A 16,361-nucleotide genomic window follows, 5' to 3' on the forward strand; every position below is an offset into this window, starting at 1 on the left:
CTAATTTTTGTATTTTTAGTAGAGACCAGGTTTCACCATGTTGGCCAGGCCAATCTCGAACTCCTGACCTCAGGTGATCCACCTTGGCCTCCCAAAGTGCTGGGATTATAGGTGTGAGCCACCACACCCAGCCAATAATTATTATTTTTAATAGTTATTATTATGACTGCTGGTAGTAATCCACGGTATAGATACATCACTCTTTAACATTCAGTTGTTGAATGACATCTGGATTGTTTTTAGTCTTTGCCTGTTGCTAATAAAGCTGTTATGAACATTCTTCTACAGATTATTTCTTAACGTTAAGTTTTTATTTCTCTGAAACAAAGGCCCAGTAGTGTAATTGCTGGGTTGGACAGTAATTGCAAGCTTGAATTTTTAAGAAACCACCAAACTGTTTTACAAAGTGACTGGAAAATTTTACATTTCCACCAGCAATATGTGAGTGATCCAGTTTTTCTACCTTTTTTTAACATTACGTTAATCTATGTAGACGGTAAAATTAGTAAATAAATAAATTACCCACATAAGAACAGCCTGTAAAAAGCCAGTTCAAAAAGTCCAAAGGGTAAAAAGGCAAGAGGTGTATAAAAAAGCCACCTCAGCCTCTCTCTGTGTCTCAGCTCACAGGGCTTCCAGGTATGCAACAAATGCTTTATACTTCTGAAAAGTACCTGATATACCCTAAAGCTTTTTCCAGCTAAATTAAAGTAAATAAATCTTTTTTTTTTTCCCAAAATAGGATCATGGCCTATAAAACGCTTCAAGTAGTCCTGTGTTCAACATTGCTTATCGGTAAGAGCCTATTTCTTTTTTATTGATCATGTCTCCTACAGCCATCAGGTTGATAATACCTTTTGTCTTCTTAAAGAAATGAACAAACATGTTTTTATCCATAGGCCTATTCTATAGCACTGGGGAAACCAAACTATTGTAGAAGGCTGTGGTTTTGAACATGTTAATGTTAACTGTGTGTGTGTGTGTGTGTGTGATCATTTTATTTCTGATTATATATTAACATGATACTGTTGCTAAGAAGTCTAATTGCTGCCTCCAAAGAAGTGCTGTTGTGTCCTTGAACAAAGAAAATTTTAAAATATCTTTCAGAAGTATAATACTTACATAGTACCATTATATGAAGACCTCAGAGTACTTTGGGAACATGAATTTATTAACCTTTAGGGCAAGCTGTAGCTCAAAGTGGTGCTTTAAAGGCAGATCAAGGAAGGCACCAGAGGCCAGGCGATTTGCTGCCAAACTGACCCGGTAACTCAGTGGCTTCTATCAAAATTGAACTGAGAGGTCATTTGTTTTGCTTGTAACAAAAACTGAAAATACTTACAAAGATATAAATTATCTTCACGGTTAAATCTCTATAATTTATAAATATTTCTGATGCAGATGCTTAAATTAGAATAAACTTTTGCTTCTATGAAAATCTTGAGACTCATGCACAAAAATTATATTTTTCCTGAAGCCCTTCCCACACACAGCTAGATAGATGTATATATGTGTGTGTGTATATATATATATATATATATATATATAAAATAAGCCTTCAATTCCTAAACATAGAAATAATTTTAATAATGAGTTTTAATCATAAATATTGCAATTTGCTGTTGGGTCATGTTTAAATATGTGATTGAAACATTTTTAGCCAAGTTATTATTAAGCAGTTATAACCAAAGCATATACAATCATACACAATTACAGCCCACATTGCCAGATGAAGAAAGTGAGGCTGGCTCAGTTTAAGTGAGTGTCTCAGAGCACATTGTAATTTAAAGACATTAGCTGGTTATAACTCACCAGTGTAATGCTTTGCTTTGACCACTGATCCGTGCAGTTGACTTTAGAGGGGGTAACGGTGGTGGATGCCTGCAAGGCTAAAGCAATGCCGGCTGGTCCACATTCACCTATGAATGCTGCAGGGTCAAAAATATTTGACAAAGGAAATGGTTCTGCAAAATTTTTAAAGAGGCTTCAAAGACTTTCTTAAGAAACAAGTTTGAATTTACTTCAACTCCAACTGAGATACAAATATGTCTACCTATAAAGACAACTGGTTTGATTGACTTGACTCTAAAAAAAAATAATAAAGTTATCTAGTTGAAGTTTATGAAATAGCAAGTTGAGAACTAGAAACTAAGGACAGAGGTGTATGCACACTGCTGGATTAGCCCTTCAGATCTCAGGAAAGAAGGCTTCACTGCTTGCAGATTGAGGAGACTGACGTCTTCAGAACTGGATTCATTCATTACAATAACTGGTTTAGCTGACAGTTTCTACATCATGTAGCTCTACAGAAGAAAGTAGTAGCTTGAATGAACTTTCTTTGCTTCTTTTCCTCCACATTTTCTTTTAAGAATACAGCCTATTCATCTGTACTTCTCTGAAGCCCTTCTGCTTATTATAAGAAAACCACTATTTTTTTAAAGTTTATTTTCATGTTTTTTAAGTTTTCTCTATTATAGCTTAGTCGTCCAACAAATTACTTTTCTTTAGAATTTGATTTAAGGGAGGTAGGGAGAAGGTCTCATTTATCTATTTTCCTGATGGGAATGCTGAGGCCAAAAACAATGAAAGGCCTTATCCAAGTAATTAAATTTATGGGCAGAGTTGACAAGTTATTGATTATTTTCAAAACAGTAACTTATACGCATTGGAGCTGATTCTCTAGTCAGAGAATTAGAAGTTCAAGTGTTGTGACTTGATTTAAAAAATAAGCATATAAACCTGTCTTGAACATTTAGGTCAAGAATTGCCTTCTTTCAGAAATGAAGGAGAGATAAAGAAAAAATTTTTTAATTGCCTTCTTCTATAATGAAATCAGCAAATATTAATGCTACTAATTTAAATTCCTTTTATGTGTCAGGGGCTTTGCATAGGCTATCTTAGTCAGTTCTCATGACCACTCTGAAAATATTAATAGATGCTATGCTCCTCATTTTACAGAAAGAGGGAACTGAGGGCTTAGGGAATTCAAGTGACCAAGCTACACAGTCAATCAATGGTAGAAGCTGCATTCATGTCCTAATCCTACATCTACCACTTATGAGAACAAAACTCTTCTTTCTGCTACACAAACTCTCCCCTCTGGCACTGCAGTGACTGACATGGGCTAGCAGCAGCTCACAGAGCAAGACCTCCTCTTGAAAAAGTGGTGGAGGCAGTATCATAGCCGTTGCTTCCACAAGAAACGACCAGGAGTTAAGAAGCTGGGTGACCTTACCTGACAAAATTGAGCAGAACCAGGACACCACCAATGACTTTCAGTGACAGTTCCTAGTTGTACTAATGGTGAAGAGTAGCAACAGGGCATTTATTAAAACCAAACAGCTTTATATCACATACAAAGGAAATATGGAAATATGGAAAAAAAACATATTTGAAAAGTGTTTTTCTAAGTGAACCAACTTTTGAATGCTATTAAGATTTATACTGGGTTTTTTTTGTTGTTGTTTCTCATTTCTGTATTTTTTTAAAGGATTGCTTTCATTGTTCTGCTAAAATGAAAAATAGATTTATTTTCCCTCAGCAATCATGTTCTCCTGATTGGATTTGGCAGCTGGAGTTGACCCATACACGAAACGATTTGGGGGTCCATGTCCATATTGTTGACCTGTGATCAGATCTGTCCATAAAGTGCAAGTATGTCTTCTGGTTTTAGACAGGGATAATAATAAGCTGCCTTTGGTCTGTTTTTCCTCTGGTAGTTCCACCTCTTATTTTTCACTCCACAGTTAGTAACCAATGCCAGTTTGTCTTGAAAGATTTTTGATTTGCTTTGTTTTTTGACAAGAGCTTTTAAGCTCACATATTCTAACACACAACCCTGTCAGCATCCCCAATCCCTTTCTTTTTGCTTTCTTCTCTACCATAGGAAGACTAGCCCTTTTCAGTCATCCCTGCAGCCCTCCAATTCCTTAGAGATTCTGTATTCTCTGACACAGTTTTGGTTTATTTTAAAAGATTTTGTTCTTAATTTTACCTACTCACTTGGGCTTATGACTGATTGATACTCTCAAGAAGATACATAATGAGAATAAACTGGAAAATAATTTGGTTGGAAAAAAAAATGTTGTTGTAGGAAAATCCAGGTTCTTGTCATGTGACCAGGAAAGATTAGGTTTGCAGACACTTCGAAGGGTGAAGGGGACGGAATTTATTGGACGAAAAGGAAAACGGTAAAACAACACAGCAAAGTAGGAGAATGGTTCCTGTTAACAGGCCCTCATTTCACAGATTGAATCCCAGGTTCCTACACAGGAATAGGAAGGGCCAGGCCCCTCCCCGCTGCAAACGGCCTGAGCTTCCGTGGGTCCACCCCTTCTCCCAGTGACCAGGCTGGTCGGAGGTTCTCCCAGGACCCCTTTATACTTGGTTGTCTCAATGTCATTGCTTATGACTAGATTCATTGAGCAGTCTGGGTGCTGTAGAAAAACTGTTTTCCTACACATATGGCATCATCTGTCATATGTATATGGAGATGGGGATCCCATCAACACATGTAGGCAATGACCCAGAAAGAGTCACTATTGAATCAAATACAATGCTGCCTTTCATGAATTATGAATTTCCATGTCTACAAGATTAAAAGTAATAAAAGAACCACCAGCTCCAAAAACATGTCCAAGGAAATTCTGTGGCCATAAGAGTGAGTGCCAACATTGTGTATGTGTGTTAAGAGCAGGTTAGAACAGATTTAAGTTAAACCCAAGTGACACCACTTCCTGTTTACTTTCCAAAATACTCAATATGTCAGCAATTGTAATGCCAGTAAAGTGGAAGTTACTGAGTTAAAAGGTCAGTTAAAAAGCATCCTGTTAGACCTTTGTTTTTTTGTTGCTGTTGTTTGTTTGTTTTGTTTTTGTTTTTGTTTTTTGAGACGGAGTCTCTCTCTGTCGCTCAGGCTGGAGTGGAGTGGTGTGACCTCAGCTCACTGCAACCTCTACCTCTCAGGTGCAAGCGATTCTCCTGGCTCAGCCTCCTGAGTAGCTGGGATTACAGGCATGCACCACCATGCCTGGCTAATTTTTGTATTTTTAGTAGAAACGGGGTTTCACCATGTTGCCCATTCTGGTCTCAAACTCCTGACCTCAGGTGATCCACCTACCTTGGCTTCCCAAAGTGCTGGGATTATAGGTGTGAGCCACCCCACCTGGCCCCTGTTAGACCTCTGAACAGGACACTAGGATATGAGAGCCGGTCAGCAATTCAGCACCCCTCTCCATTTTTTCCAGTTTCCTTTCACCCTCTTTGCCTTCTGTTGTGTTACTTCCTTTAACTGCCCTGTGGCTTTTCACCTTTTGTCTTTTGTAAACCCGCTTCATTTTTCTATCTTTCCTTTGATTTTTTTCTTGATTTCTCTCTCCATCTCTTTTCTTCTATTCTCCTCTTTTTCTTCTTCACATTTTTCTCTCATAACCCAAATTGCTTCTCTTCCATTATCTGTCTCTCTCTCTCCTTTTCTCACCAATTTTTATCCAAGTTCAAGCAAAGTGAGGGAATATGTTCTACTAAACACAACTCTTCTGTCTTCCACTACACATTTTTGGGTCAGTGACCAAAGGTAATGGGGAAAGAAATAAAATAGCTATGCCATTGTGTATAAAAATTACTTACTTAGTGGGGCGTGGTGGCTCATGCCTGTAATCCTAGCACTTTGGGAGGCAGAGGCAGGCAGATCACTTGAGGTCAGGAGTTCAAGACCAGCCTGGCCAGCATGGCAAACCCCATCTCTACTAAAAATACAAAAATTAGCCGGGCGTAGTGGTGCATGCCTGTAATCCCAGCTACTCGGGATGCTGAGGCACAAGAATCACTTCAACCCCAGAGGCAGAGGTTGCAGTGAGCCAAGATCGTGCCACTGCCCTCTAGTCTGGGCAACAAAGCAAGACTACACTCAAAAAGAAAAAAAAATTACTTAACAAAGAGAATATTCAAGTTTTAGAAAATATGAACGTAAACATGAGTATTTTAGTCTCTCACTAAATCGTGTAACTCCTCCTACATTTACAGAAATCTTTGAAATTTTTACACAATTACTAAGACATTTATATATCCTTTTCTCCAGATCCTCTTTTGTACTTTACTCCTAGTGACCATTTATACTTTATTTCAGTACTTAATTTGTGTGTGTCCATAATTTTCTGGGCAGTTATTTCATCTTTTCTTTAAAAATAAATATTTTAAAGGCAAGGACTGAGACTCAGCAGTTCAATAAAAATAGTAAACAATAAATATTATTAGGTACTTATGCTGAGTGCTAAGTGCTTTACTTTCACCATCCCATACGTAAATATCTTTGAACTTTAAGCAAGACTGCACTGCTTACTGTCCATCTCTAGTAGCAGGTATCAGGTAATACCCCAGATATCAGTATTACCTAGACCCTAAGGGAAATAGCTAGCAGTAGACCTCTCCTATGGATCTGCCCAGATATTTTATGTCTTCTGACCCCACTGAATCTCATTGCATTTATTTCAAAAACATACAGACATTGAAGGTTACATGTGGGAAATAATTCGGTTGTGCCTATCTGGGAATGACAAGCTCCCACCGGAGTGCCCTGGCATGTGCTGTGTTTTTTTTTTTTTTCTCCCTCCTTTTTTAGTGAGGCTTTGAGCAACAGACTATTGGGTTAAGCTACTCTTTCTTCACCACCCTCCAACAAATAGCACCCTTCTTCTCTGTCCAGTTTTGATCAAGTTGAGAAATAAAGAAATAAGATTATGGAAGGCAATCGATTTCCTTTATTCCTGAGAAGGGCTAATTTGGAAAATGTAGCTTAGTATAAGTACATAAAGGGCCTGATGACTGGACCCCCAAATTTGGCAAATTTATAACCAATTGCAGGTTGCAGAACCAGAACAGGAAGCATGCCCTAGGAGGGCAGTTTACTCTCAAGAGAAGAAGAAAGAGCTAAGCTGGACATGGTCAAGTTAAACTTCTTGGATTTACAAATTAACTGAAGCACTGCCCCTTCCCAGGAGCAGAGCACACATAGGGGTGAAGAGGGGCCTAGGCTTACCCTAAATGAGCTTCCTCTACATCAGGGAAAAGAGAAATCTGCCAGCAGACTCTGTCCTTTAATTCTGTATCTTATTTTACCTTAGGCTTTCTGATCTTTTAGATATATAGGTTCCTACCACAAGTATCATTTCAAGGTTATGTGTATAGGGTATAGAATATTGTCTTTTCCCCACCATTATGTTTAAAGAGTTTTTTTCAGCTTTCTGTGGGTGCTAGTAACATAGAGACTTTCATTTCTAATGATGCAGTTTTCATTATGCTCATACTGCTCATTAGCCTGCGATGGGTACTCCCCACTTTGTTCATAATATGAATACATTTTTATCTGTTTTGTTTTAATTATTGGGTAAGTCTACTTTGACCTTTCTTTCACTTATTTCTGACTGTCGCAGTGCTAAATTTTTCAGTAAGTTCCTTGAAAGTAGTAGGAACTGTGCCCACTTAGCATATTCTCTGTGCTTCCGATAACACGATACCATGCATAGAAAGTAGTTTTTGATTAATGACCTATTTGTTATTAATACATTCCAGATCAAAATATTAGAGCTGGAAAAGACCTTAGTGGTTGTGTAATCCAGACTTGTTTCACAGAACAAAAAATGGAAGTGCAGGAATAAGAAGTGGCTCAATGACCTAGCTGGTCCCTGGCGAGGCCAAGAAAAGACTCTGGGTCTCTGATCCTTCTTGGCTTGTGTAAGGAGAGCTGTGATCCCAAATAGTGTTTGCTTTATACTCTGAAGTGTTTGCCTTGTTTCTACCTTACAGAATTTTCTGCAGAGGATATTTAAGAAATGTTTAGACAAAACATTTACAGATCCTATTAAAGCTGACTATGATGTGGGTGAAAAAAGGGGCATGTGTAGGGAGTTGTAAATAAAGAGAGAAGGATATTTTTCATAGCTGATGATCATGAAGTTTAAGAAAGGCATTAACCTGGTTGATATTGCCTACATTTTTTAAAAAAACTCATTTAAAACTCAACAAAGCAATAAAACTCAGGGTTCCGTTTTCAAACCCCAGCAATATTAGATAGGTTCACAAACACAAAACCCTGGTCTTGCTCTCACTAACTTTCAAGGTTGATCACGCAGAATGAAAAAGGGAGGAGAAATTTCTCAAGCAGAGAGGATAATAGCCTGCCCTTCTATATTACTTGCATTTTTATTTCCAGCCCTGCCACTGACTTACTATATGACCTTGAGTGAGTCATTTCATCTCTGCATGTCAATTTTCTCAATTTGTAAAGTAGGATAATAAATACTAGTTTCTGTCTCTCTCATGGGTGGTGTTATCATCATCATCAATTAAGATTTATTGGATGCCTGTCGGGCTTATAATGCTGAGGTAGGTGGTTTGTCCTAGGGAGGAGAAGGAGATTGTATCGGTAAAACATTTTCCATGAACAAAAAGGTAAAAGACTTACAAAAGACAGAATTATTAGAGCTTAAAATAGCTATTGTATATATTTTAAAGCATGCTTCTCTGCCAAGATTTATGCAATAGCATTTTTTTCTTAGTGATTGTATAATGCACCAGGATGACTATGGTACAGAATTCTGGTTTTACTTTTATATAATTCCAAGTAACACTATCTTAAGCAATTACTACAGATTCACTATGTAGCTATAAGTCATATCCTAAGCATCATTTACTTAGAGCTATTTATTGTTTATTGATGGAATTGGATCTATTTTGCACAGCCACTAATTTTGTTTTGAAAAAAACACCTATTTATTAACAGAATAATAGCACATAAAATATGTAACACTGTAACACACACCTTTTCTTCAAAGAGAATAATCAGAAATCTGAAAAGTGACCCATTAGTGCATTTCATCTAAAAGGAAAAAATCAAAGCTGGTTAGTCCACACTGGTCAGCCCAAATGAATGCGGGTTCCTTCCTCCTGTCTTCCTCAAATCAATCCTGTTTTCCCATCCCACATTCACCAGATTCAGGCCCTTCTTATCTCTCATCTGGACTATTGAATAGCCTCTGATCTCATGTCCCTCACTCTTCTCTTCCTTTTATTATCTGTCCTTACACCACTGACAAAAGGATCTTTCAGAGTAAATCTGTGAATGAATAAATAAAATGTGGTATATATACATATATATTAAATACATAAAGTATTACTCAGTCTTAAAAAAGGAATGAAATACTGATGTCACAATGTGGAAGAACTTTGATGGTATTATGCCATGTGAAATAAGCCAGACAGAAAAGAACAAATACTCTATGATTCCACTTACATGTGGTGCCTAGAACAGGCAAATTCATAGGAAAAGAAAGTAGAATAGTAGTTACCAGGGGTTGGGGAGGGATTAATGGGGAGTTGTTTAAAGAGTAAGAGTTTCTGTTTGAGACAATGAAATAGTCCTGGAGATGGATAGTGGTGATGGTTACAAAACAATGTAGATGTACTTAATACCACTGAATTGAACACTCAGAACTGGTTCAAGTGGTATGTTTTATGTTATGCATATTTTACCATAATACAAACAATTTTTTTAAAAAGTAAATCTGGTCCTTCCTATCATTTTCTTATTCAGAAATGATTATTAATTATTTAGAGTAAAGCCCAAACCCTTTGGTATGACAGTTAAAATCATTCAGAATCGAGCTCCAACTTACCTTTCCAGTGTTATCTCTGACCACATCTATACCACAACCCTACCTTTCAATCATATTGGTAAAATGAAAGTCACCAACCCTGAATCTTCCTTTGCTCCTCCATTCTTTAACTCTCCAGTCTCCTTCAGCCTAGAATACATGCGCTTTGCTTCTACTCCCTTCATCCTCATTGTTGAAGTGTAACAAATCTTTGAAGCTCAACTCAAAACAAATTTCTCTGTGAGGTGTCCATGACAGTATCAAAATTGCTCCAACTATGGATGGTCTGATCAAATATGTCTTCTTCTAATTATATATGAACTCTGACTATAATGTGAATTCTTTAATGGTAAGGGTTATTTGTTGTCTATCTTTGCATGCAGTAGTGATTAGCAAGAGTTATTTTTGTTTATCTTTCCATGCAATGATGATAATCAGAGCAAGGACTAGGGTGAGAGAAGTGAGGAACTTATGGTACAAAATTTGTATGACCCTGAAAGTGAGTTCCTTTTATCCTAGGTGTCTCACTTGCCTCAACTTAGTCTCAACCCTTGTGATTAGCTATTTACCTTGACATCAATAAGTGCATATAATGCATTCTATAAGTTATCTACTACTGCATAACTAATTTTTCCAAACCTTAACAGCTTAAAACAACTAACATATTATTGTAGTTGCAGGGTCATGAATCTGGGAGTGGCTTGGCTCAGTGGTTGTGGCTCTGAATTTATTACGATGATGCAGTAAAGATGTCAATGGGGGCTGCAGTCATCTGAAGGCTTGACTGGAGCAAAAACGTCAGGTTCCCAGATGGCTCGCTTACCTGGCTATTAGTGGGAGGCATCATTTCCTTGTCATGTGGTCTTCTCCCTCAGGGCTGCTTGAGTGCCCTCACAACATGGCAGCTGACTTTTCTTAGAGCAAGTGGTCCAAAAGAGGGGCAAGGCAGAAGCTGTAACGTCTTTTATATCCTAGCCACAAAAATTGCACACAGTCATGCCACAGTAGCTTATGGTTATGTACGTCAGCCCTATTAAATAAAAGAGGGGACTACTATACAAGAATATGAATAACAAGAAGTAGTAATTTTTGGGAGCCACCTTAAAAGATGGTTTCCACAAACTTGCTGGTTGGATTATACTAAATTGGATTAGCTAGCAGCAGAACAGTATTAATTCTGGCATCTGTCACTAATACCTCCTAAGTTTAAATGTTAACTAATTTTTTTTATATAAAACTCTTCTATCTAGCCAACTCTGACTATTGTTTTAAGATACTGAAACACATCATTCCTCTGGCTTAAATTTTTTTTTAAATGTTTCTCCTTCTCTCATCCTGCTAAATCCAATTTTTCCCTCAAGGAGCAGGTGAAACAACTTCCTTGACCGAGAAAACGCCTACTTGTACCCCAGTGTCTTAGTGCTCAATAACAACATCTTCTAAATTCCTTTAGTGCAATCAAATCTTGTGTTGCCTCGTCTTGTCTTTTATCTTTGACCCTGGATCCCAAATAAACAGAGAGCCCCATAGAGGGGAATTTTTATACCGTATAGCTTGCTATAACCCAGGTTTATACAGAAGGTTGTCAACAGAGGACTGCTAATAATGAGGTTGTTAAGTGCCTAATGTAACATTACTCACAATTAGATGTTGTAATAAATGCTTCTTTATCACAATGAACAGATTGTATTGTTGTCACATATAGGTCAGGAGAGAATGTGTTCTTCCTTTGTATTGGTTCAAGTTATAATTCTGAAAGCAATTGTGTTTTACTTGAGAATGAAAATACAACACAGACTGTTAAAATCTCAAGATCTTTAAAAAGTCTGGATTTTTAAAAATTATCATCTCTTTTTTCTTCTTAATCCTGGAGTAGGAAGGAGTTGCAAAATACAAGGTGCAAACAAGGAAGTTTCCAAGTTGCAACAAGGAAGGAGTTGCAAAATTTGATGGTGAATTGATCAATGCCAACAATTTAAACCACAGTGTCAGGTTTGGGAGCAGCCTAGTTCAAACGGAAAGATCAGTTCTATTTTGGAGGGCTAGGAAAGGAAGAATAAGATTGTTGACTGCCTAGTTTGAGCCAGATAGTTTATAGTCATCAATTTATCCAGTCCTTACAGCAAGTGTGTGTGCATTATTATACCCCTTAACATGCAAGAAAACTAAAGTGCAAAGAAATCAAGCAACTTTCCCCGAAAAGTGATAGGGCTGGAATTCGAATCCAGGTGTGGAGGCCCACATGCATGTATGGAAGCTCTGATATCCTGCTCCATCCACCACATAGCACTGGCTTTCAAGGTGAAGTAAATACAGGTCAAACTGAGTGGTTAGCATACAGTGGTGACAAAGGGCCAAGGAGTAGCTGTCTCACTCACAGCTTAGCTTTTCCAGAGTTTCCTCCTCAGGCCCCCAGCCTACCAAAGATCACAGCTGGGTCTCTTGAAGAGGAAACATTAAGATGTAAACTATTGCTCTAAAAGATGCTGTGCTCTTGGACTCTAAATTGCAGGAGCATTGGGAGCGCCATTTTTGTTGGAGGACCCTGCAAACCAGTTCCTACGTCTCAAAAGACATGTAAATTTGCAGGATTACTGGGACCCAGATCACAGTTCAGATGTGTGGGGAAACACACTGGCTAAGCAGGTATTTGTATTAGAAACAAATGGTCCTTCACCATTTATCTTTTTAAATAGTCATTGCATTAGCTGACCACTAATTAACACATGACTAGCCTAGCCCTGATTTTTCATCTTTAGACACTCTGAACTATATCTGCTTTTTCTTCCCCATGAAGTGGTTTTTGCCTAGTAAACTCTGCCTCTTGCTTAAAGACTAGACTCAAATGTCCCTCTGAAGCCTTTCCCTTCTTCTCAGGGCGACATTTGTCTTTCCTTCTCTCCCTTTTTGCATGCTCTTTCACAAGTAAATAGCTCTCAAAATGTCAATTGGAATTACTTGTTTTGTGTACCCAACCTACCTACCTAGACTATAAAGGTAGGGTCTGTATCTTATCCTTCAAGGTAATTATTCTCGGGAACTAGCAAAATGATTGTTATATAGTCAAAGCTTAATAAATTATTACATGTATGTGTAGATTGATGAATGGATAGTGGTCGGACTTTAGTTCACTTTCAGTTGTTCAGTAGCTAAATATCCCCGGTGATAATTATTCAAGGCTTTAATGTTGTTCCTCCTTTTGCTTGCCTTTTGTACATTTTCCTATTCATTTGCATTCTCGCTGCAAAAGAAACAAAGAAGAAACTTGCATTGGCCTTTTTTATTCTATATTTACTTTTCTGATAGAAGAAGACATTAAAACTCCAGGTCAAATGAAATTGCTGAATTATCTGAGGATTTCAATTATTCATGATCTCCCTCTTACAATTTAGCAATTTAGGAAACAAAGTTGTATAATGAATGAATGAATTCTTTCACTTATTCTTTCTTTCTTTCCACATATCTCAGGATCTGTTTATCATCAGGCATGAGGATTGTATAAAGTCATAAAAAGTTGAATGTCCTTGTTTTCATGGGGCCTTGATCTTGTCCGTACTCCACATGACTGGGTCTTAACCGGTCTACCAGGATCTGCTTGTTTTGCACTTGCTGATGAAAACTACTAACTGAATAATGCATCCAGTTTCATGGCTGTTTTTGTCCAGTAGGCATTATTTAGCATTATTAAAACAAGACATTTGTTTATTTGGTCAATTAAGTGATTAAGTAGGCTGGTAGACTGTGTCTTCTTTATAGAATGTTGACATTTTCAGGTACACTCCTGCCTCTACTTGTAGACCAGATTTGTACCAACTGACAGACACTATGTAATGTAGCAAGACTCTGCTACATTGGTTTATACTGTGGCCCCACAAATACTGTAAAATATCTGAGTATTGAAATAAACAGATAATTAAAAGTATGAAAACCAAAGTCTATTTGGTATAATTCTTCCATTATATTTTTCTCATCTTTTAGGAATATCTGTATGATAATCAGAATAACTGATGCAAGATGTGTTCTACATACTCAGAGATCATGACTTGTGTTTCCTTTTCTTGAAGGCTCGTGAAACATGGATTGCTTTGAAAACAACAGCACAGTATTATTTGGATATGAATACCTTCACCTTTGACATGTCTACTGCCCAGTAAATATGTTTTCCTGGTTAAAGCAGGAGGATGAAGATGGCGGAGGTTGGAATGGCATTGTGCCAAAACCATGGGTTTTAGAGATCTGAGGGTATATCCATGCTGTTTACTACATTATTTATTATGCCTGTCTCAAAGTTGTTGAAAACAGTAGTTATGAAAACCCATGTAGAAACCTGGAATAAGACATTCTCAATAAATGGTAGTTCTCAAAAAAAGAACTAAAAAAAAAAAGGCTGTAGTAATAACATTTACCAAAATGATGGCATTTATGGGAAAAGGAAAGCAAAAACAAAAACAAAAAAAAAGTAGTTTCATTAAACCACTCTGTTCATAGCTTTTACTCTCTATTGCCTCTTCTTTGAGAGAGTTTTTTAATTCAAAGAAGGACAGGGAGCTCTCAAATAGAGCTGATCCTCTTCTCTCTTCTTCAGTGCTTGTCGCATTCTTAAGTCAGTCGATTTTAAAACCATGATTTTGAAACGTTTTTCATCAAAGGTGTACTGCTGAGTGGAGAATACAGCCTTACCTTAATATAACAAGTAGATAGTGGCTAGGAACTCAATGGAAGTCATTCACTTGTAAGTGCAAATTTCTTCTAAGTTTTGTAAAATTTTTGTAAGCTTTGCATTCTGTTCCACAATTTATTGATGTTTGTTTTAATGTGAAATAACAGTTTTGACTCACTGGCCAGGCACATTTTATAATTTTTTCAATTAAAACTGAAAAATTGGCCATAGGGAAAAGTGGACTGCATTTATCCTATAACTTTCCTAATATTCATGGATTACCACCTCAGTTTGAGAAGCATTGAGATGATACAACTAATTGCCAAGATTGCCCCCCAAAATCACAGGTAAATGGAATTTTTGTCCTCAGAAGTCTATTTATCTCCATTCTCTATTCTCTATTTTAGTTGTTCTCTCGAACAATTTATTTTTACCTTTTAAGGTAAATGGAAACATTTCCCTAAGACCTTAGTTGATCTTATGTGGTCTTAAAACAATCTTAAGCACTTTTTGAGTGGCAAGTAAATCAGAAAAACCAAATGCCAAGAAGTTGACTGGAAGGACTTGGGTCTCAGCAATTTCTTCTCCAAAAGGACACTGACAGCTGCTCAGTATTCCACATTTCCCATCCTATGGCCTAGAGGTGTTTTCAGTGAGAAATTTAAGGCTAATTTATAACTTATTAAGTTAACTGCTATCCATTTCCAATAAATATGAACATAGATTTTTAAATTACATCTGAACAAACAAAACAAAGATGATGAATCATTTAGTTTTGCAGTGGGAAATAAGTTTGAGAGTGTACATAAATATATCTTCAGTGTTTTAACAATAATATACGTTTTACTAACACAAAGTTTCATTCTTTAATTATTTAATAAAAAATTGAGAATGTCTCTGTATTAGGGTTCTCCAGAGAAACAGAACCAATAAGATATGTATATATAGAGATGCTCCTCAACTTACGATGGCGTTACATCCCAATAAACCCGTCACACGCTGAAAATATCATAAGTCAAAAGTGCATTTAATACACCTGACCTACCCAACCTCATAGCTTTGCCTAGCCCACTGATGTGGTTTGGCTCTGTGTTCCCACCCAAATCTCATGTTAAATTGTAATTCCCATGGCCGGGCATGGTGGCTCACACCTGTAATCCCAGCACTTTGAGAGGCTGAGGCAGGCAGATCACCTGAGGTCGGGAGTTCGAGACCAGCCTGACCAACATGGAGAAACCCTGTCTCTACTAAAAATACAAAATTAGCCGGGCGTAGTGGCACATGCCTGTAATCCCAGCTACTTGGGAGGCTGAGGCAGAAGAATTACTTGAACCCGGAAGGCAGAGGTTGTGGTGAGCCAAGATTGTGCCATTGCACTCCAGCCTGGGCAACAAGAGCGAAACTCCGTCACAAAAATAAAAAATAAAAAAAATTGTAATTCCCAGTGTTGGTGGCAGGGCCTGGTGGGAGGTGTGGTGATCATGGGGGTGGTTTCTAATGGTTTAGCGCTATTTCCCTAGTGCTGTCTTGTGACAGAGTTCTCACAAGATCTGGTTATTTAAAAGTATGTAGCATCTCCCCTTACCTCGCTCTCTCCTGCCACCGTGTGAAGATTTGCCTGCTTCCTCTTCACCCTTCCGCCATGATTGTAAGTTTCCTGGGAACTTCCCAGCTGTGCTTTCTGTACAACCTGTGGAAGCCAGTCAATTAAACCTCTTTTCTTTATAAATTATCCAGTCTCTTTATTGCAGTGTGAAAACATACCAAACATGCTTAAACATACTCAGTGCACTTACCTGGGCTTACAGTTGGGCAAAATCATCTGGCAACACGGTCTACTATAGAGTACTGTGTTTGTGTGGCTGATTGGGAGTCATGGCTGGCTGCTGCTACCCAGCATCAGGAGAGAGTGCTGTACCACATATTGCTAGCCTGGGAAAAGATCTAAATTCAAAGTATGGTTTCTATTGAATGTGTATCACTTTCGCACCATAATTAAGTTGAAAAATTGTAAGTTGAACCATAGTAAATAGAGGACTGACTGTAAAGAG

At 37.6% G+C, this 16,361-nt stretch overlaps 1 protein-coding gene across 1 annotated transcript; it reads left to right on the forward strand.

The window, feature by feature from the left end:
* Positions 1-582: 582 nt before the first annotated feature.
* On the forward strand, positions 583-16,039 carry C3H3orf85 (chromosome 3 C3orf85 homolog). The gene is made up of 4 exons (XM_024355595.3): positions 583-639; positions 743-795; positions 12,163-12,296; positions 13,715-16,039. The coding sequence occupies exons 2-4, from the start codon at positions 747-749 to the stop codon at positions 13,802-13,804; spliced, it is 273 nt and encodes a 90-aa protein (XP_024211363.1). The 5' UTR covers positions 583-639; positions 743-746; the 3' UTR covers positions 13,805-16,039.
* Positions 16,040-16,361: the final 322 nt, after the last annotated feature.

The sequence above is a fragment of the Pan troglodytes genome, chromosome 2 (genome assembly GCF_028858775.2).
Source record: "Pan troglodytes isolate AG18354 chromosome 2, NHGRI_mPanTro3-v2.0_pri, whole genome shotgun sequence".
In the NCBI taxonomy this organism is placed as follows: domain Eukaryota; kingdom Metazoa; phylum Chordata; class Mammalia; order Primates; family Hominidae; genus Pan; species Pan troglodytes.

What these genes read in the sequence shown, in the direction of transcription:
- C3H3orf85 (XM_024355595.3), top strand. Translation starts at nt 747, where the DNA reads ATGGCCTATAAAACGCTTCAAGTAGTCCTGTGTTCAACATTGCTTATC. An exon ending in GTGTTCAACATTGCTTATCG is followed by an intron (nt 796 to 12,162) that starts GTAAGAGCCTAT and finishes TCTAAATTGCAG; the next exon opens with GAGCATTGGGAGCGCCATTT. An exon ending in GAAACACACTGGCTAAGCAG is followed by an intron (nt 12,297 to 13,714) that starts GTATTTGTATTA and finishes CTTTTCTTGAAG; the next exon opens with GCTCGTGAAACATGGATTGC.